The following is a 22,011-nucleotide window of genomic DNA, read 5'->3' on the forward strand; positions in this document are numbered from 1 at the left end:
TTGAGCAGACAAAAATCAAACAAAATAATTTCCCTGATTAAATTTAAACAAATGACCAAAGAATTATTTGACGTGATTCTAATGAGAAAGTGTTTGTGAGACGAGGGGATAAAATGGTGAAGATTATTTTGTACTTTTTCCATAAACTGACTTTGCGGAATGCATATTATTTGAAGTCATGGATAACATGTCAGACAGATTTCTCATCTGTAACAGAAACATCTAGATTCTAGAGCACTTACCTGCAGCGTTGTGTCAAAGACCACTAGCTTGGAGCTGGTGGGGACGATGTCGTAGCACTTATGTAACTTCATAAAACGCATGTAAATGTCGCTCTCGGAGTGTTCAACAGCTGTAAAGACACCAATAAACGAAAACACAGTCACTCAGAGAGCAAAGTGAGATAAAAGTACATGTCAATAAGTTGTTGTTAAGCACTAAAAGGCTGACGAACTGAGGCATTCATAATAAAATGGGTTTTATTATTTAAATCAATTAATAAACATTAAGCTGCACAAGCTTCGAAATATCAATATTCCTTAGTGTACACAGAGAAAAGATGTATGAAAATAACCGTTGTGATAAAATGAAAAAACATTTTCCTACACATATCTCACATTCAAAGTTTTATCGTCTGGCTGCAAGATCTTGATGCCCAATTCTGATTTGTTGACTATATGTGACCCTGGACCACAAAACCAGTCACATGGGTAATTTTTTTTTTAAATGAGATGTATGCATCACCTGAAAGCTGAATAAATAAGCTTTCCATTGATGTATGGTTTGTTAGGATAGGACAATATTTGGCCGAGAGACAACTATGTAAATCTGAAATCTGAGGGTGCAAAAAAATCGAAACATTGAGAAAATCTCCTTTAAAGTTGTCCATTTATGTTGGCGATTGTGCTGCATTCACTCACAGAAATAAATGTTTAATATATTTACGCTAGGAAATGTACAAAATATCTTCATGGAACATGATCTTTACGTAATATCCTATCGATTTTTGGCATAAAAGAAAAATCGATAATTTTGACCCATACAATGTATTGTTGGCTATTGCCACAAATACACCCGTGCGACTTGTGACTGGTTTTGTGATCCAGGGTCACATATCCGTTTTTTTATGACCATGTTCTTTTAAAAGTGATCCATATCCAATAACTGCAACACTATACACTTTGCAAAACAACCCAAGCTAGATGTACTGACTCGGAAAAGAATATGCCGAAAAGAAAGTAAAAACTGCGCTAATTACAATGGACGCCACACACACACACACAGACACACAAAAGGCGAGTAGATCTGGCGGGCATGACACAAATGGGTGACATGAACCCACCGAACTGTGGACTCTGATGTCTCTCTCTTGTTGTTCCTTTCAGCAGCATCCAGCCTAATATCTCCAGTTGCCATGGTAATGCTTACAGTAGTATTCTTAGACACTGAACTGATTCTTCAGCAGTTGTCTAGACTAAAAACAACACTGAAGTAAAAGCTTTTTTGTCAAGACTGTAGGTGCAGTCTAGGATTTCTCAGGACGTTTCAACAAACATTGGAGAAAGCAGCTCTTATTAACATTAACGTCTCCAGCTTTGTGTTCGTAAACACTTGATTGACAGTTTCCACCTAGAATCTGTTTTTAACCACTACGGTGTGAAAGCTACGGTGTGCTTTCAGTAAGCGATCGACCTCAACAGTTCTTTCACTATGTTGGGCCACAAAAAGCAGACAGAGTGTTGACACACTCAGTGTGGTGAGGTTAATAAAAGGTTCAAAGTATTTCTCACCATCGCTTCAGCTCAGCGCAGTTTAACACTACTGGCTATTGTCAAAGAAGCTAGCATTAGCTCATGGAAACAGTTTAAAATAGGACAGTCCAGCTGCTGCTCTTTACTGAGTGGATTTAAAAAAATAAAGGCAGAAAAGCTTGCAGCTGAGAGAATGTGTACTACTTTTTGATACTTATATGCTTATTTTGACATGCTATGAAAACATGGAGTGTACATAAAATGACAACCCTGCAAAGAGTGAAAAAAACCACCTGACTGTGGCGTAAAAAAAATAAAGAAATAAATTGCGCATCCAGACAAATCTGATATGGCAACAGGCTCAACCAATTAAGGGAGTTTGGGGTGCAACAATGCCCGCCCACTTTTTCAGCGGGCCTTGGTTCTGGAAGTATTTTGCATTTTTAAAACGTCTTTGTTAAAGCAGCACTCAGTAGCTTCGGGATTTCTTCGATGTATTCTCGCTTTTTGCTCGCAGGTTTCTCTCTAGAGCTCCCCCCACAGCTTCGGAATAGATATTTGACAACACTGTTGTAAAAACTCGTTGGTGATTCTCAGACACCAGAGGCTATAGATCAACGACATCAAAGCAGATGGGACATTCTTTAAAACGTCTTCTTCATTCGGGTTCGGACAGCGTGAGGGAGCGCAATAATGACAGCATTTTAGCAGATTTCTTTTGGCCGTAAAGCAATTGTTTACATCGCGAGACCTGATATCACGCGATACTTCCTGATGCAGCGGCCGGCGGCCCGCCGGCTCAAAGTTGCAAGTGCGTATTTTCCGCTCACGGGCACCAGGGGGGTGCGAAACGACCACCATTCAACCCGAAATAAGTAATATAACCATTCCAATGACTCCGAAGCTGTTCAGTTAAGGTAAAAAAGTTACTTAGTTCACCTTTAAAGAGTTAGAATCCATGAACCAAACCAACCTGTTATGAGGTGAATTACAATATTAAACTTTGATGTGAAGCAAAAGTATTTGAGATTTAGACAATAGTACAAGACTTTGTACTTAACAGCTTTAATGAGGGAAATAACTACAATCCCATGAAGCATTGCAAATGACAATCAAAATAAAAATGATGGATAAATATAAAACTATTGATTTAAAGAAGTTAATTATTTAAACATAGATAATTTATTCGTGCATATATTGATTACGTTTAACAGTGCTTCAGGGTAACTGGTGGGTGTATTTTATTTTATTTTTAAATTGCAGAATCATGGGTAATGTAGTTTTTCACAAGGAATTCCTGCACGATTATTTAAAAAATAAGTTAAAATAATGTGAGCTGACGGCTTCATTAGAAATATATACCATCGATTAACTCGTAACTCAGTCACAGTAAGTCTGTTTTTAAAGTTTTAGAAGTTATCATTAAAAATCAATTCCCCTACGGACAAAATGAATGGGATTTTTAAATAAATCGGACCCGACTGTTGCACACACACTATTTGCCAGACCAATAGCAAATGCATTTTTGAAAACAGTCATTATTTTTCTTCATAATTCATTACGAGAACAACAATACTCCCATTTTAGTGCGGGATTTGTGCTAATCATCATTTATAGCTACAAAAAAAAAAAAAGTATTATCCACAAATAAGCCCAAACAAATAACAAAAGAAAAGCTAGTCAGAAAGTCTGTGTTTGGATCTAACACAACCAGAGGCATGACACTTTGGCCGATGTCCATCGTGGCTATTCAAAGAACTGAATTACTGCAGAATGAATCTTTTGTTTGTTGAAAACATTCTAGTTTTCACATGCTATTCGAGCAACACGCCAGGGCATGCTGGAACGCTCCAGAACCGCATACTCCAAACCAATGCCTTCAAGACATCATTTAATGAAGGCGCTTCAAAAACTAGCACATGCTATTAATACTTCAAAAAGCACACTGCCCTGTGCATGTCCTCAACAAGGCATTAGATAGGATGCAAATTGTAAGTTATTATTTATTATAATAAATTAGCCTGCACAGCAGAGATTTTAAAGGAGTGGGTCACTCCAAAAAAAAAAAAAAAAAAAATCGCTCTTTTATTGTGCAATAGAGTGTATTTTTTCCCCATTCATTTCTATCATATAGATTTTTTTTTTTTAAGTCTTTGTTAAAACGTTATAAGCCATGAACCAAGCCAACAAGGTACGACGTGAATCATAACATTACAAACTTTGATTTGAAGCAAATAGTATTTCAAAATCAGAAAAAAATACCAAGGTACAAGAAAACTGCTTTAGTGATGACAATCCCACGAGTCGTGCACTGTAAGTATTCAATAGTTTTTTTGAAACTGAAACTAAAACTGTTTAAAATCATTTTCGGTTTTTGAAATAAAGCTGAAATAAAATACAATAAAATATAAATAATAGATGCACAACTTAAATAAAAAAAAATGCTGAATAGAAATGCTGCTTTGGCAACAGACTAAAATAAATAAGTTTAAGCTAAAGTACTAAAAATTAATAAAAATAAAACTGAAATAAAAAAATTACAGCTAAAAAGAAATATTCAAATAAAGTTATAACGGAAATAACATAAGCACATAAAAATAACTAAAACAGATTAAAATTAAGATGAAACTGAAAGTTTAAAAGCTAATTCAAAACATGAATAAATACTATAATAGTATAAACAATACTAAAATAACACTGGCTTGTGTGAAAAATAGAGACCAGTTTACTGAGCAAGTTAGTTGAACTGAAGAACTGATTCGATCTGAATCATGAACAAGTTGAGAAATGGAACAACCAATTGAAAAGATTGTACTCAAAAGAAAGATTCATTCAAAAAGCTGGCATTGCTGCTCCTAATGAATGGGAATAATACCTTAAAATGCAGTCTGTTCTTTTTGTGAATAATTTCACTTTTTTTTTTAAAGTCATTGTCCTAGTACAGGATAGTGTACACCAACACAAACTCATCTAAAACCGAATCTAAAAACACCAGCCTGGGCCCAGGGTTTTACAGTACAGAGATAGATATCTGTTTGCGAGGTGATTCGAAGTGCGGGAGAAGGTTCAGAGGACTTCACTGTCACCGGTGGTGCTTTGGGGAAAACCCTCAGCATGAGAGTGCAGATCTGAAGCCTGCACGACCTGCTCTTCTGGAAGGTGTCCGCTCCGATTCCCCTCAAAAGTAGGGTCGAAAAGAACAGAACAGCAGCAAAAGCCTTTGTAAATAATGGGAAGACTTGCTCTGCCAGTGCCAGATCAGTGTGGTATGCTCGCCTCATATTGCTGGGAAAACCTTGCCGGAGGCAAAAGCACTTCACAGGAAAATGTCCGCTCTGAAAACAGCTTCAGGGCTGGTTCATAGCCTTCGCACAGCATTCCTTGTTAAGTCAAGTTATGATTATGGGACTGATTACTTAATAAAACTGCAGCCATAAGCTTCTTAAAAAAAAAAAATCAAATCACATTAATGAACATTTTCTACATAAATGCTTTAAATGACTGAGCAAAGAATTCTGAAAAAAAAGTATCACAGTTTCCATGAGAATAACAAGCAGCACAACTGCTTTTAACATAAGAAACGTTTCTTCAGCAGCAAATCAGCACATTAGAATGATTTCTGAAGGATCATGCGACACTTAAATCTGAAGTAATGATGCTGAAAATTCAGTTTGGCATCACAGGGATAAATTACATTTTTAAATATATTAAAATAGGTTGTGCATAATTAAAGACTGACTGATCAATATCTGTAACTGAAAAAGGAATACAAATATTTGGACATTACCCTCACCCCTGAGGGACTCCATGGCGTGGGTGAGGCGTCTCCAACCAATAGCATCATCTGACGCATCTACACCCAACAGGTTAGGAATGACGAATGGGGATCCCGATACATTACTGGGATCTCCAGTGCTTCCTACCAAACAGCTGGATTTGAAATCGATACACTGTATAAAAGGCCATGCCACTGATCATGACCAGGTGACGAGAGGAAAATCAGCATCGCGTGATTATATGCGGGTTAGATTATGGACGAGATTAAAATAGACTATCACTCTAAATGCGAGGAATAAATAAATCAGCAAAGAATATGATAAGAATGTCAAGACATCGAAGCTGCTGAGCCAGCCGGTTCAGAAAACGAAGGAAGGTCGCAACTATCACGACATATATTTCCTAAAGAGGCTTACCTTCATCCTCGAGATCGAGTTTCTCCAGCATGTCTTCAGATAAACCGTGGACCTGGAGACAGAGTGACAAGAGTCAAGACCAGTCGAGGAGATCTCAGGCTGCCCTCCCGTCGCGCCGTCCGTTCACTCTCACACACACACAGACACACACACACACCGGCAGACAGACGGTGAGGAGACCGCTGAGATCGGAAGTTGGCTGTCAGAGTTTAATAAAGATACAGTAGACAATAAACGGAAGCAACGCAAACTGAACTGTACTAAGCGCTCATGCTTTCGGGTCCATCGGTCCTTGTAGGGACAGTCGGTGTTTGCAGGCGTGCTCCGATTGTGTACCCGTACATGTACATCCAATGTGAAGTCAGTGATGAGAGACCCTCCCCCTCCGGCTTTTTATAAATGGACTGTTCCAGTTTGCTGCAGTCGCGAGCCGCCAACGGTCTGACAAGTGTGTGTGGTAAATCAACTATTCCGCTTACTCATTTCTTGTGTTATTTGCAGTAGACAATGTGCGAAGATAAAAGCGAGTGGAGCCAGGCTGTCCAAACTGGCTGGTGGTGCTGGTGGTGGGTGGGGATTTTGATTCATCCCAGTGAATTGAATCTTTCGACTCTGTTCACTTAAAAGATTCATTCACTGATTCATACAGTGACACTTTCTGCAGGTTAATTAAATTATATATTTATAAAATATAACGCCCTTTTCACAAGATGTAAAACAAATCTCTGATATCTCCAGAGTGTGTATGTGACGTTTTAGCTCAAAATACCCCACAGATATTTTTACAGGGTGAGTACAAATATGTAAATTTTAGGGTTCGAGGAATGTCGTGAAAGTTGTAGACCTTAAAAAGCTATTTCTTTAAAAGAAAATCTCTCCCTTTGCTTTGAACTTTGAGCGTTGTAACTTTGCAGATGTTGTTTATGCTCAAACAGCAACATTACTAACTAAAGTTAGAAAAGTGAAAACATAAGTTTACGCCAAAGGTCTCAAAACACTGATTTTAGTAAAGGAGGTGGAGTAAAGGAGGTGAGTAAGGTGAGGAGGTGAGTACTAGGTGAGTAAAGGAGGTGTTCAACCAATGAAATTCTCCGCTACAGCCCGATTTAAAAAGCTATTGGTGATATGAATCAGTGCATAGAAGGATTCCCTAAAATAAGATTTGTTCAATAACATTGATTTGTCCATAAACGAAACCTTGTTTAAACCTGCAGGAAATCTGTAAGTACACATGACATAATAGACAACAAAGGTATCAATGGCCCGACACAGTATTAGGAAGGGAAGTAAATGATCATTTGTATTAAAGAAACATTTAAAAAATATATATTTAAAAACTGCTAAGTAAGTTTTCCTCTACTTGGAAGTTTTTAATCATATTTGGGAATTCCCCTTCTAATGGGCATGAAAAGGAAACCTTCAGTCTTATTTAAGATGACTCATTTACTTATTATAAATGTGTGATGTGTTTGTACATGGAATGAAAATGTAATTATCTTGTGGAATGAAAATGTTATTATCTTACAGAATAAAAATGCTATCTTATTAGTGGCATTAGAAAGCAGGTCCAACCCCACCCCCCCCATAAAATATATTTGCACGTCTTTGTGTCCAAATTCATTATCTGCAATGCCCAGAACGATTGTCCATGCAAATAATGTCTTTAGTGCAGCACAACTTGTGCCACATCTGGCCGTGACACTCTTTCTTGACCGCTTGTGTCTTTTCCCATCTCTCTGTCCCCTTAACGGCCCTCTTAGATCTAGAATGGAACCAATTTAACAATTTAACATACATGCTATAAACCTATAGATGGGGTCCAGCTCCATTAGGCTACTGGATATTTCACACAACTGGATTTGGCCTTTCCCAGAGCAACATCTGGCATGGAGGGCAATTAAAATAGTCTGTGCCCAAATTCCTGCCTGATGAATCAGTGGGTGTGGCAAGTCTGAATAAAACTTGAGCCCTTGTGAGAAAAACAATCTCCCCATGAATATAGGCCTACAACAAAAGTAAACAAACACATAAAAGCCGTGAGAAAAAAATGTTAGTTCACAAATCTGGGGAATTCAAAATAATGGGAAGGTTTTACACACTGATACACATGTATGTACGGTAAGCGAATGAGGCCCAAAGTGTGAGAGAAAGAGTAAAGATACAGTTGATTAAACATCTGCGGAGTGCACCCTTGGACCTCTGCTTAGATTAGCGGGCAGGAGGCAAGGACAACAGCACTGCAGATGGTGACTGCTGTATTGATTTTGGCTTGTGAACCTGATGAACGGTCAGTGGGTTGAGTCGTAAAAATCAGATTAGATCCATCGACAGGAACTGGCGAGTTGTGAAAGCTGCTGTAAGGAATCTTGCAGATTTACAATTGTTGATATATATATATATATACAGTATATATTATAATAATATAATTATCATTTTCAGTCAAGGTATTTGACCATTTTTTAAAGCTGCCGTCGGCAAAAAAATTTTGATCATATTCAGTGTAATCGACACTATAATCCGACAGAACAACATAAATAAGGTGGTTTTAGAAAAAAACCCGAGCTTCTAACTCCACCTGGAGCGTGTTATTTGTTTTGCAAAAATCCAGCGCTCCCGCTTCATCAGGTCCAATCAGCGCAGGGGGGTGTGAGATCTGACTGTCAATCACAGGTCGTGCACACGCCACAGATCCCCCCTCACTCACGCACGTTAATATCACATGCACACGCCACGCCTGAAGTTCGCCTGGAGATTGCATGAAGTGTGATGGCGGAGAGAAAATCTACTAACAAGCTTCCAATTCCTCGGTTATTGCTATCTATGGATAGATTAGCCAGGGCAGCCTACCTCCGAGTCCATGGTGTTGATAGATGCTGAAGAGACGGACGCGTTCACAGAAAATCAGGGACACACGCACAGTGACGCACTGACGAGCACGACCTCGATGGGAGGGTGCTCGCTGGTAGTGGGGAGGGGCATGAGAGTTGTAAACATTCAAAATTTTGGCTAATCGACCCAATCTGCCAGACTTGCCGACGGCAGCTTTAAATAATAAATGTAATGTCTAATGACATTAAAGATTCTTCAGGTTTTATAGTTTATTAATTTGCATAATCTGCATGCATTCTTTTAAATGCCAAAATTACATATTTAAAAGTTTTTTCCTTGACAAAAAACTTCTTCAAAATAGCTTACTGTAACTCTACACCCTTGCTTCGTGGTTCTATGAATATGCAAATTAGCCCCAGCTTGTTGATGATCACAGGTTGACATGATTGGTTACAGGGTAGTTTGTGACGTCAGAAACACTAGCGATTTCAAACCACCTTTTTGAGACTGTCTTTGCTTCACTGCAGTTTTTGAGAGAAAATACTCAGCAATGGTGTTGACTTATGAATTTGCACACGGTTTGTCTGAAAGCATATTAATTATTTCTGCCAGGCTGTCAGTGTTAGTCTTTGTCTTCAGTGTGATTTGTGCTTGTATTTGGTCATTAAAACATCTAGATCCATGATCACTTAACATGAATCACTCCACATTCATAAAATGAATGATGCTGAAAATTTCTCAGCATCCATCCAGATCACTCACCGCACGTGAGGTAGATAAATGTGCTGAGCACGGACTGTGCGGTGGTTTTGCAGTAGGCGGGCTGTGGTGCTGTCCAGTGTCGAGGGGGGAGGACGAGGAACGCTGCACGGTTTCATTCCGACTGACTTCCAGAAGAAACGCAGAACTCTGCTTGGTCAATTGTGTTGGAGTGGTGGGTGATGAGGAGATCCCAGAAGCTGTACAAACAGAGAGAAGATAAGTCACATCAGATATCTATCCATTCGTCTATCTATCTAACTATCTATCTATCTATCTATGTTGGAATTCAATTTGATGTTGCTATAATATCAAAGAAATTACACACTGCACCTTTAAGCTATTATGGCTGATACTGTGAACTCTGCAACAGTGTTTCACTGTATCCCATTCCCTGCCTACTTCGTATGATTTAGATCCACTGGTCACTTAAAGGTTAGGCTGTACCTGTCGTAAATTCTGATCCCGTGCCTGCGGAATAGAAGGGGCTAAGACCGCAGGCAGCGTGGAGAGCAGAGTTTTATCACCTCATTTTACACTTCATCTGCTGTTGTAGATTTCATGCTGTGATTCCTCCAGGCTCTGCGCTCCATACTGCATTCAGATCACAGAAAATGCTTCTCAAAGAAATTACCGAAATAAACAACACCAATGTAGTGAGTCTGGATGTGTTTATTCGATCACTGAGGCTACACAATCATTCCAACATGGCAAGTTCCTAAACATGACACATTTGTCAAATTTCCCTCAAGTGTTTGTAATTGGCATGTCTGTTTGGGATTGTTCATTGGCTGTTAAAGGACAAGTTCGGTATTTTACACTTAAAGCCCTGTTTACAGATCGTATCTGATGAAATAGAACGGTTAAGATTAAAATTTGGACACATGCTGCTGTCCCGAGAATTTTAGGTTTATTTCGCTTCCCCCCACCACCCCCACAATGGTTGTCTATATGCACTGGAAGATTCCGTCCTAAAAACACATTAAACTTTCGTTTACAAAGAGGTGAAACTCACAGAGTGGTCAGGGGTGTTCACTGATATGTTCCATTAAAAATCGCTGAAAAAGATGCATTCCAACAGGTTTTATCATAGTGTTTGTCCAACTCCATTGACTTAATAGGACGTGCTGTGAGACCGCAGCACCTTTACGGTATTACTCCGCCGCTTCTTCTTCTGCTTCTTCTGTGTATTCAATGAAATGCCCGTGGTTTGCTTGCAATTGGCAAAGGTGCATTATCGCCACCAACTGGGCTGGAGTGTCTATTATTCAAGCTCTCAACGGAAGAATCACGGGTGTGACGCGTTTGGCAAAATAGGTCCACAAAAGCGAAATAAACCTAAAATTCTCGGGACAGGAGCATGTGTCCAAATTTTAATCTTAACCGTTCTATTTCATCAGATACGATCTGTAAACAGGGCTTTAAGTGTAAAATACCGAACTTGTCCTTTAAATGATCAAATCAATCTCATTGTGGGCCCTCTAATAGCATATTGCTTCAGCTCCCTGTTGTTTGAATGTGACCCAGTTCAGCATGCCATCCTCTCCCATGGCTGGATTCGGTTGCAGGGCCTTAAAAAAAGAAGCTTGTTCTCACAGAGTGGTGTGTAGAGGACACTTATTGAGTTTCTGCTTTGATGAGTTGATAAGAGAGTGAAATGTAGCACTGCCTGCAGAGTCCAAGATGCCACCAGCAAAGCCAATGGGGTAAGAATATATTTCCCACCAGAGAACAGCCAAAATTACATCTAACTGTCTGTCTGTCCATCTGTCCATCTATCTATCTATTTATCTATCTATCTATCTATCTGGATTGTGGGTGCAAAAAGTGAAGTTGATTGATGAGCATATTTGGAAAAAAAGATAAGCATTTATCAAGCGTGAAAGAACGATCAAGGAATCCATTATAGATGTGCAATGAGAAACGATTAACAAGCCATCCTGACTACCTCAAGTCACTGCACCAAACCATTATCTTCCCTCAGTCGAGACCACATGGGCATGCCCATTGCTGTTGAATGAGTAAAGAGCTTATTTTATAGCAGTCAGGCATCAGCCCAGTAAACACAGCACATAATAGGAAATAGACAGAAGGGGTGGGGGAACGATGAGGGAGCTGAAAAAGAAGGGCTCCGCGATGATGTCATCAGGATAGCAATAGCCTCTCACCCAACCCAAATGCATCCACAGGGATTTTATATTCCCATTTTCTGCACAAATCACAGAGATCATTTACCAACAGGACCACATGAGTCACATGATCACTGCAGCAGAAAGTGTGCTGGATGTGAATGATGGATGTTGCACAGCCAACGTAGTTCCATACGGTTCCTGGCCGAACAGAACACACCCAAAGGCCATACTTACAGGGCTAATCAAATTAAACTGTCCTCATGAGCAAGACAAGTGGCATATTTATGAAGCCATATTGCTATCAAATCATTTTAATATAATTATGGATAATAATCAAATCAAAATAAGGCTAGGAGACAGGCTTAGTCCAAAGGCTTCATGCATCCTTGATAATGGGTTATGTAAGATATCCAAAACCTTGTTATGTTCAATTCAAAACATTTTAAGCAGATAAATACCAAGGTGATTTATCTCAAACGTAATTGCTCATTTTAGAAGCGTTGTCTCCATTGCATCATTAAGCTGACATGCACTTTTCATAAATTACCAGGACTGTGAATCACATTTAAAGCCTCTGAGGCCGATTTAATGGCCAGGGAAATAAATTAATTTTGAGAAATGTCTGTCTTTTAGCTTATTTAGCATGAATCTCAAGCAATTATCATCCTACAAAACATGTTTATGTTTCATCTTATCAAAAATGACATTATGCTATGAGTCCACAGATAAAGATAATATGAAGAAAAAGGTACGATTCCATGCAGATGTTGGGAGAAACGTTTAGATACAAAGACACCAAAGGTCTTTCCTCATAAAATGGCCTATTTTTAAGATTTTTTTTCTTTGGAATAATGTGCACTGATTAATGATTTGTGTATTAAGAAAGTAAACACTTTCCATTTTGACTGTATAATTTGACTGCAAACTTCACTCTGTAAAGATAGCACAATCCTGCGCACACACTGCTGTCTGCCCTTCCTCTGCTGTCCTCATGAACTTCTTTGATGTTTGCCCTGCAGACAGAGGTTAACAACATTCATTCTCCGTGACTGATGATCCTTGACCCAGGGTCAGATATGTTAACCCAGCGTTGCACACTTATAACCCCGCTCACGGGCAAAAACTTAATCAAGTGAGCCATGACAGGTAAACCAATATTCCAAACACAAATCTTAAACTGCACTTGACATTATTTTAAAGGTACAGTATGTGAAATTGACGGCTAGTGGTTGAAATGGGTACTGCAGTCCAAAGTCCAAGAGTTGTTTCTCCTCGCCAGATTGAAGACACGCAACAGGGATGAGCGCAAATGACAATGGAAGGCGACGAGCCAAGTTGATGGAGCTTTTTAGATGGATCCCGAGGCTTAGAAGGTCCGGTAGAATCTGCTATCTTTGACCCAGTTTGTTTGCTGGCTACAATACACTGTGTTTTCCGCAAAATGGCAACCCGGGGTGTCGAAATACTATTGGGTAAACTGGCAGTGGGCGGAACCACACAGACCAAAACAAAAACAGACATTCCGACACGGAACGCACCTTTCAAAGTAGAATAACTGGTTGTATCATTGTTTTGTGTGAAAGTGTGAACTTAGCATGTTTACTAAATATCTGCAAACATATTTTGATATTTTTTAGAGATGCACCATATATCGGCGAACATTAGGCCAATACATTAAAGCCGATAAATAATGGATTATTTCCTTCAGCTGAGACACTTCAGATGTGAAGTTCACCATGATGTTTTTGAATTGCTTGAATTGTGAAATATGATTGGAGTCACTTTGAAAAGGAAAATAGCTTTAAGTGCAACATGTGCAGTGCAAGTCTGTCATATAGGCTATAAAATTATAATGAGAACATTATAATTGTGTGCTTGGGACATGGTGAGACTTTTGTTTTTGTAATAAGGCTCTCAAAAATTATATTAAAATTTGGATTCAGATTTATCGGCCAATATATCGGTTATCGGCTTTTAAATATAAAGAATTATCGGTTATCGGTCAAAATTTCATATTGGTGCATCCCTATTTTATTTGGTGCTTTAGTACAGTCAAAAAATTTACATACTGCACCTTTAATGTAAGTTTGTTAATTCACACAGTACAATAATACAACACCAACTACACACTTCACAGCTGCCTGAGCTTAGTCAAATCAACCAGCACTGACCTCTTCATTTGCCTTTTCTGCCTGCCTGTCTTTTACATGCACTATGTTAGCTGAGTAAACGCATGCATTATGTGCTTTTTGGTGCTGATGTGCTTCTAATGTCATATAACTGGATAAAAGGTTTCATAGTGCTGTGCATTTTCAGTTAAGTTCACAAGTGGATAAAGATTGTGAAGATATCATTAGACATGCTTGAGAACAAGCACATTCTCTAAAGGTAAAAATAGCTGCGCAGAAAGGATAGCAAAGTTGTCTTAAAGACATTATACAGACAGAGATGTGGATCTTATCAAATTTCCAAGGGCAGTTCTGGATAAATTAATTGAGGCTGCAGTAAGCGGAGCAGCGCCCCCTAAAGATATTTATGCAGAACTGCACATGGTAAAAACTGGGACAGCTGAATTACAGAGATGGTCCTCACTGCAGAACATGAAATCCACAGGGAGGAGTCGGATCTAGATCCAACTCCTCCCACCTTACATATACCTAAACCTACCCAACTCCACCCCCGATCCCTAAACCTACCCCTAAACCTACCCATCTCCACCCTTTAATCCCTAAACCCACCCCTAAACCTACCAATCTCCACCCCTTATATCTGGATCCAACTCCGCCCCCCGGATCTCGTGTACTGCATTGAGGTGCTACTGGAATTACAAGCCATCAAGCTTTTTTTCTTTTAGTGCTGACATGTAGTGCTGTCTTTTCTAGACATCTGGCTATTTCTCAGAATATTGTATAAAAATGTATAATTAAATGCATATTTTGATTTTCTCTTTCATTTGTACTAGAATCAATTTCACTTGTGATTATTTGATTAGAATGCATTTTGCACAAAAAATTTTTTTTTAATTTTAATTTGATTTATTTTTTAATTGATCAATTTTATTAATGAATTTAGATTTTAATCATAAATGAAATAAATAAGAATGAATGCACATAATGAGATCATTTATAGCTGTATGAAACTGAACTAAAAACATTTCTATCAAAGATTATTAATTAAAATATATTATAAAAACCAGAATGCAGTATAGATTGTACACTGCAGTATCCAGTACGCAGTATCTAGTATTTCTTTTGGAACAACGCCAGTGTGTCCTGTGAATCAAAGAGCATTTTCAGAGTTGAAATACAACGATGAAGATGCACCCGGAAGCTGATATGCTTGCTTTGGATTGTTTCTCTGCCTGGTGACACTCATCCATGTGTCACAAAGTCCAGGCTGTTCTCCCAGCAGGCACCATCTACATGTCATAGTGACGCCTGTCAAAACCCATTAAACTGACCAATAGGATTGCATTTTCTCATGCGGTGTGTGTGACAATTCACAACACGTGAGAGTTAGAGCCCGATGCTCTCATTTTCAGCACACAACCGTTTTTAAAGAAGCAAAACTCTGATCTGATCCGAGGTTTATTTTTAGAAGCTAGTCTTTATATTTGGATTCTAGTCCAGAAGCTGCAATTTAAGGAGTGCAGAGGCGATTCACAGTTCCTTCATCACACTCGCTAGGACTCTGTTAGTCCAAGAGACAGGTGTGTTTTTTTTTGTGTGTTTGTTTTTGGCACTGTAACACTCATTGCAATGCCAGTCAGTTAAAAGAAAAATAAATAAATGAAAGACATTCTCTAAATAAAATGTGATTTCCAGGGTGTTACAGGGGTTCTGATTGTGTTTACCATGTTGCTGTGTGGTTGCTATGTCATTACTAGGGGGTTGCTGTGCTAGGTTAACCCAAACAAACAGAATTATGCACTCATTTATTCCAATTGTTCAAAAGTTTGGGGTCGATAAGATGTTTGTGAAAGAAGTCTCTTATGCTCACTTTTATTTGATAAAACAATCCCAAAAGGGTAATATTGTGAAATATATATATATATATAAAAAAAAAATCAATTACAATGTATTAAATATAGAAAAATATATTATATTTTCATATATATTTTAAAGTGTAATTTTTTCATGTGATGTCAAAGCTGAATTTTCAGCATCATTACTCCAGTATTCAGTGTCACATGATCCTTCAGAAATCATTCTGATATGCTGATTTGCTCAAGAAACATTTCTTAATTTTATTAATGTTGAAAACAGTTGAGTGGACTAATATTTCTGTTGTGACTAGGATCCATTTTTTTATGAATTATTTGAAATGTAAATCTTTTGTATCTTTACTGTCACTTTTGATCCATTTAATGCATTAAAAGTATTCATTTTCTATTAAATAAAATAAAAATCATCCTGCCCCAGTAATACATATGCACCATATTGTTGCTCTGTAACTGTCTGTCAAAAGTGATGTGTGAATGTATTTTTTTCACCCTTTATAAACATGTTTATTTTATTATGGACATCGAAAGGGAAACAAAAGAATGAATAGGCGTGTAACAGATCAGTGAGGGACATTCTCCAACTGGCATTTGCACTTTGTTCTGACGTTTTCCGCCGCTAACTGCTAATCTGTGTCTCTATCATCCATCAGTCTGTCAGCTTTTCAATATCACTGCTCAAGTATGATCCACTCTATTTCCCCTCCTCTTGCTCTCTCCCTTTCCTTTCTGTCAATCGTTTTTCCATCCGCTGACTGTTAGATACCGAGCGAAACGTGATCTGTTGGTTAATGGCTGGTTGTAGTGGATACACTCGGATACAGCAGCATATTACTCGGATACAAAGTATACTTTCTTTTTTTTTTAAACAATCTTTCTTTAAACTTGAAACGGTAGCATATATTGTGAGACAGTACAGATGGTGTCAACCGACTCGTACAATAGTAGCTATATTTGTATAAAACTATTTATACTGTTTTTAAGAATGTGGTCATACCACCCACCAACACCAGCCTTCCTCACTACAGGTAGCGGGTAACAACACAATTTCATTAAGTCTCTATAATTAGGTATAATTAAATGTAGGTGGCCAAACATTTAGTCATTTTGACATCCCTTAATTATTTCCTCTAAAGCAGAGATGGTTTTAAAGATAATGCATGCCATGCTCACATAAATACAGAAAGTAAACAAGGTCACACACAAATTACCAAAATTACACCAAATGATTATGATGAAAAGAATCCAGTTTTGCCTATAAAAATGTCATTTCAACATTATATGTCACAAAATCTCCCTGTGTGACTATATTAAGCCAGGATTAGACCTTAGCTTTTATAAATGTGCTATAGAATTTTTTTTTTTGCTGATGTGCATTTTGAGACAAAACAATGGCACTGACAAATTACAAGATATGCCAGTGCAAATTGCTTTCATTTAAAACAGTTCAAACATACATTTTAGTCTGGGACTAATGGCTTGAGACGTGTCTGTGAGGCCGAGGGTTAGTTTCTTATTTTAAACTCTCTTATTTTAATCTCACAATTACCTTTTTTCCCCCCAGAGGATGAAATAGGCTTCCATAGGACTGATCTGTGACTTACGAAAACAACAAATAAAATGTCATTTAATGAGTATGTTTTGTTTGTGAGACCCAATTTGCGTCGGCAAACCTCTCCTAGCCCTTGATATTTCCTCCCAGCACCATGTCACTTTTAGATTTTAATGAGTCCCACTGAAACTCACCCTCAGCAGACTATAAATAACAACGCCCATTATTAATATCACAGGATTAGCCCTTCATAATCATTAAACCCGAAGAAGAAAGAACATCCGATTTAGAAAAGTCACACAAATCTAAACAGCTTTAATGGTTTTGTTGATCCACATTGCAGACATGCTTAATTGTTGGAATTTGGCACATTCCGAACAAAATCACCTATTTGGAAGCATTACAAAATACATATCTTAACACGAGAAAGTCTAGCGGATCTGGTAATCATATTGCAAGAGGTTTTATTGACATATCGCACTGAGAAATGAGTTCTAGAGGCTTCTGGTCTTGAAATTCACAAGGGTTCAGCTTGCACTCTGATTGTACAAATCCATCAACACACAAGGGAAATGAGACTCTTCAAAGTCTGAGATCTGCATGCATCGGCAAATATAAGACGGAAAGTTCAAGAAATGTACAAGGTTTTTCAGAAGACATGGAGTAATTTCATATACAGACGTTTCACTTTTCACTTGTCAAAAAGAAAGAAGATTTGAAATGCCTTAGTAAAAATGTAAAACTTGTTAAAATGTCTGAATGTCATTGCATTAGATAAAATATATCAAATTAAGGCCTGGTTTCACAGACAGGGCTTAGATTAGTTCATTTAGGCCATTTAAGTAGCTTTTAAAAACATGCCTTAGAAAAAGAAAAGAAAAAACATTACTGATGTGCATCTTGAGACAAAACAATGGCAGTGACATATTTTGAGATCTGTCAGTACAAGTTGCTTTGCATTTTTGTCTGGGACTATAGGCTTAAGCCTTGTCTGTGAAAGTGTGGGAAAGTTCTGCAATAATTTTTTTTTAAGTAGTGACTTTTAGTGAACATAATTAAGTTCTCCTCAAGTTCACACAGGTGTAGTTCATCATATCAACTATGAACATGTTAAACACAAAATCACAAAAATTCAAGTAAATATAGAATATGGTTGGAAGTCGGAAGCCCATTAAAGTGAATATGGAATATGATGGAAAGTCTATGGAAGCCCATTTCCACCTACAGTATATAAAAAGGTAATTGCAACCTTGTATTTCACAATATGAAAATTGTACTTATTTTGTCGGCTATGTCTTGTGGTAGGCCCATTTGAATATTTTTATTTACAAAAAATAGCTACTCATATTTAATTGCATGTTACTAAATAATTTAAACAATGCAGCAAAATAAGTCTTAACTGCCATCTTACTGGTTCCCAGGAGGCCGTGGGGCTCTGACTGCCGTCTCCCTGTCCGCCCCTCTTGGTCCTTGCGCTTTTTGATCCCTCTCAGGCTGCTAAATCGTTTCATGGATGGCGAGGGCGTGTGGAGAGACTGTGGACAGTGCAATAGGTCATGCCGTACCCATAGACAGTGCTGGATCTCTTCAGTTACCTCCGGGCCTTGGATCACTATCGCCCAATCTTTGTGCCAGTGACAGGTGCTCTTCAATGATTATTTCATGCTCTTCAAAGTCCTTACTTCAGAGTTCTTCCACTTCTTTTTCTAGCTCCTTTCTCTCTGACAGACTCTTGTTTCTGTTGTATAGTTCTGAATCAGTGGTCGGCCAGCAGCAGACTGTCAAGTGTGGCAGTGTGTACGCCAGCATGTGTGTGTGTGTGTGTGTGTGTGAATGCAAGCCTTAAAAAAAACAGAATGTGTAACAGTGAGACTGTTCAATGAAACCGACCCATGCTTGGTTAGGAATTGCTGGTGATTGGCCAAACTGCAGCAAACCACGCCCACTCATGAATATTCAATATACTTTCATACACATCACTGTCTAGTGAGGCAACTTCACTTTGTTCAAATGAAATCTTCTAATTTCCTGTGGTCTCTGACTTAATGTGATTTTATTAAAATCAACTGACTCTAAATCAAAGTAAGGTGAAAAACAAAGTCAGGGGACCATAAAATAGGATTGAACCTTTCCGAATACTCTGCCAAACTGAAATTAATTCAGCACTGTGGGAGAACATTCCTGTTTCATGCAAGGTGAAGTCTTATTTCTATTGGTTCATTAGTGGTGCAACCTACGGTTTAAAGAGTAGAAAAGAGTGCAGAAAATAAGTTATTTTTTTATGTATATACACAGACAGACAGACAGACAGACAGACAGACAGATAAACAGACAGACAGATAGATAGATAGATAGATAGATAGATAGATAGATAGATAGATAGATAGATAGATAGATAGATAGAAGCATATTAGAATGATTTCTGATGGATCATGTATGTGTGTGTGTGTGTGTGTGTGTGTGTGTGTGTGTGTGTGTGTGTGTGTGTGTGTGTGTGTGTGTGTGTGTGTGTGTGTGTGTGTGTGTGTGTGTGTGTGTGTATACATATATACACACACCATTTTTTTCAAGTAATGAAACTTCATTAAGCTCTGAAGGTGTCCCTGCATTATTTATTGGTACTGTAAATGTTTCCTCTACTCTGGCTGTAATGTAAGCTGACCTTTCCTTAAAATAGATGCAGAAAATAACAGAGCAAATCTGTATCTTGCCCTGTAACAAAGCAAATCTAGAACTCTCCAAAATAATACCCTGGTGAAATCCAATATCTAGGTCATTAAGGGTCTTCCTTTCAAGGAAGAAAAACAATCTCAGTGACAATCACTTTAGCTAATGAATTCATGTCCCTGGTGATAATTGCCATCAACATCTGATCACCCCCTTCTTCCTGTACCATCATAAACAAATCATTCTCTGTCAGTGCACTAAAGGCACCAAATTAATCACCCTAATAGTGGGTAAAGTCACACTGCCAGGCTTGATGCCAAGAGATACTTGCGTAAGCAGAATTAGATGGGCTTTGAGTAATCACCTCTCATTTTCCAAACTCTCCGCTGTCGTTCCTTGTCAGGGGCACTTAGGGTCCTGCTAAGCACTTCTAAAGACGCTCATTTTGGGCCCAAAAAGTGCCTTTGGTGAGAGGGGAGCAGCTAATTCCTTCAAAATCCCCTGTGCTTTGACGTCTTCAAAGTCCCAACAGGACGCTGAAAAGAACATGGTGTTGGTTTTTAGGACAAAAATGCAGTCAGCTTTTTAAAAGCTGCATCTCTTGTACACTCTAGACCCACTACAGACAGCAGATCTGTTCTTAAACCTAGTGAGCTGCCTATGTGACTGGTCCTACTCGCACCACGCCAAGCGGGATTCGAACCAGCGTCACTAACATGGGAGGCGGACACGTTAACAAGGACCCTAAAGACCGTAGTTTCTAGCGCCAGTCACTAGTGCGCCTCTTGAGGCCAGGGGAGTGAGGTTTACTTACACAGCTCTTTACTAGCTGGTCTCCATTACACCTACCAAGACAACATTTTAAGGCTGTCCCAAAATGTATAGGTTGCAACGTTATGCTGCCTTATCGGATCATTTTTGCCAAATCCTAAGGAAGCAAAGAATGCTTTGCAAAAATTTGTCAATGAAATTGAGATAAATGTTTTCAAATTTCAAATTTATTTATAAAAATATTATCAAGACAAACTTTGAACTTTTGTTGGCCTGACAAAACCTTATTTGAAAAAAAAAAAAGTGTTTATAAAGATACAGTAGATATAGACAGACACACACCGTTCAAAGATTTGGAGTCAACTTTTTTTAGAAAAAGTATTTTATGCTCAACAAGGCTGCATTTATTTGATCAAAAATGCAGTAAAACAGAGACATATTATTACAATTTAAAACAACTGTAGCCTTTTTAAATATATTTTAAAATGTATTTTTTTGTGTGACAGAAAAATCAGAATTTTCAGCATCTCGTACTTACTCATTACATTCTAATATGCTAATTTACTGCCCCAGAAAAATGTCTTCTTATTACCAATGTTGAAAACAGTACTTCAAAATATTTTTGTGGAAACTATGATGCATGTTTTTAGGATTCTTAGAAAGTTCCAAAGAACAGCATTTATTTGAAATATAAATCTGTAACATTTTAAATGTCTTTACTGTGACTTTTGATCAATTTAACATGTTCTGATTCACATGCAAAATGATTCACTTCTTTTTAAAAAATTGTACTTGAACGGTAGTGTAGGCATGTCAACCTACAGTATGGAAATTTGCTTTTACTTTACATATTTCATTATATTGTAACTTAAGTGGACTTTTGGGGAAGATCATTTTTATTTTCCAGTATCCATTCAGTAACTTCTCCTCCCTATCATTCCAATTCAACTTTACTCACAGAAAAGAAAAAAAAAGGTACAAAGCTGTCACTGATGCATTACCAAGGTACAAAATCTAAAAGTGACTGATTTTGCACTTAAAGTACAAAGATGTACCGTTTTGCTTTTGTACCTTAGGGTACTGCCTCAGTGACAGCTTTGTACCTTTTTTCTGAGAGTGTTCCTGTGGAGTGTGGCTAATTCTATTTCACACTCATGAACTGAAAGGGAGCCAGTTCTTCAGTTCAGAACTCTGGCCAACCCATGTAGCTTAGCAACACGCTAACATCAAACTCTAGAATCCATTGTGAGTTGTATCTCTCGTTTGGTGTGGATTGCTGCCCAGTATGTAGAGTGGTCCAAATCATTCACTTATGCGGTTCTGTTTCAGTTGGCACAGGCTGCTTGTGTAGGCAGCA

At 38.1% G+C, this 22,011-nt stretch overlaps 1 protein-coding gene across 11 annotated transcripts in view; it reads right to left on the reverse strand.

Moving 5' to 3' along the window:
- prkag2a (protein kinase, AMP-activated, gamma 2 non-catalytic subunit a) overlaps window positions 1-22,011 on the reverse strand; it is a 68,410-nt gene that overhangs the window by 16,079 nt on the left and 30,320 nt on the right. For 8 of the 11 annotated variants that reach the window (XR_014209988.1, XR_014209989.1, XM_082184447.1 and 5 more), the window contains 3 exons: window positions 9,536-9,732; window positions 5,945-5,996; window positions 243-352 (listed from right to left, as the gene is read on the reverse strand). Coding sequence is in view for 9 of the 11 variants with exons in the window: in XM_082184447.1 (XP_082040573.1) it covers window positions 243-352; window positions 5,945-5,996; window positions 9,536-9,732 (359 nt within the window). In the remaining 2 variants the exon portion in view is untranslated. Of the gene's footprint in view, window positions 1-242; window positions 353-5,944; window positions 5,997-6,200; window positions 6,582-9,535; window positions 9,733-18,627; window positions 19,683-22,011 lie in introns of those variants that run through there. The other 3 variants (XM_082184454.1, XM_082184455.1, XM_082184449.1) reach the window with 3 other exon arrangements.

This window comes from Leuciscus leuciscus (assembly GCF_965113295.1).
Source record: "Leuciscus leuciscus genome assembly, chromosome: 11".
NCBI lineage: Eukaryota > Metazoa > Chordata > Actinopteri > Cypriniformes > Leuciscidae > Leuciscus > Leuciscus leuciscus.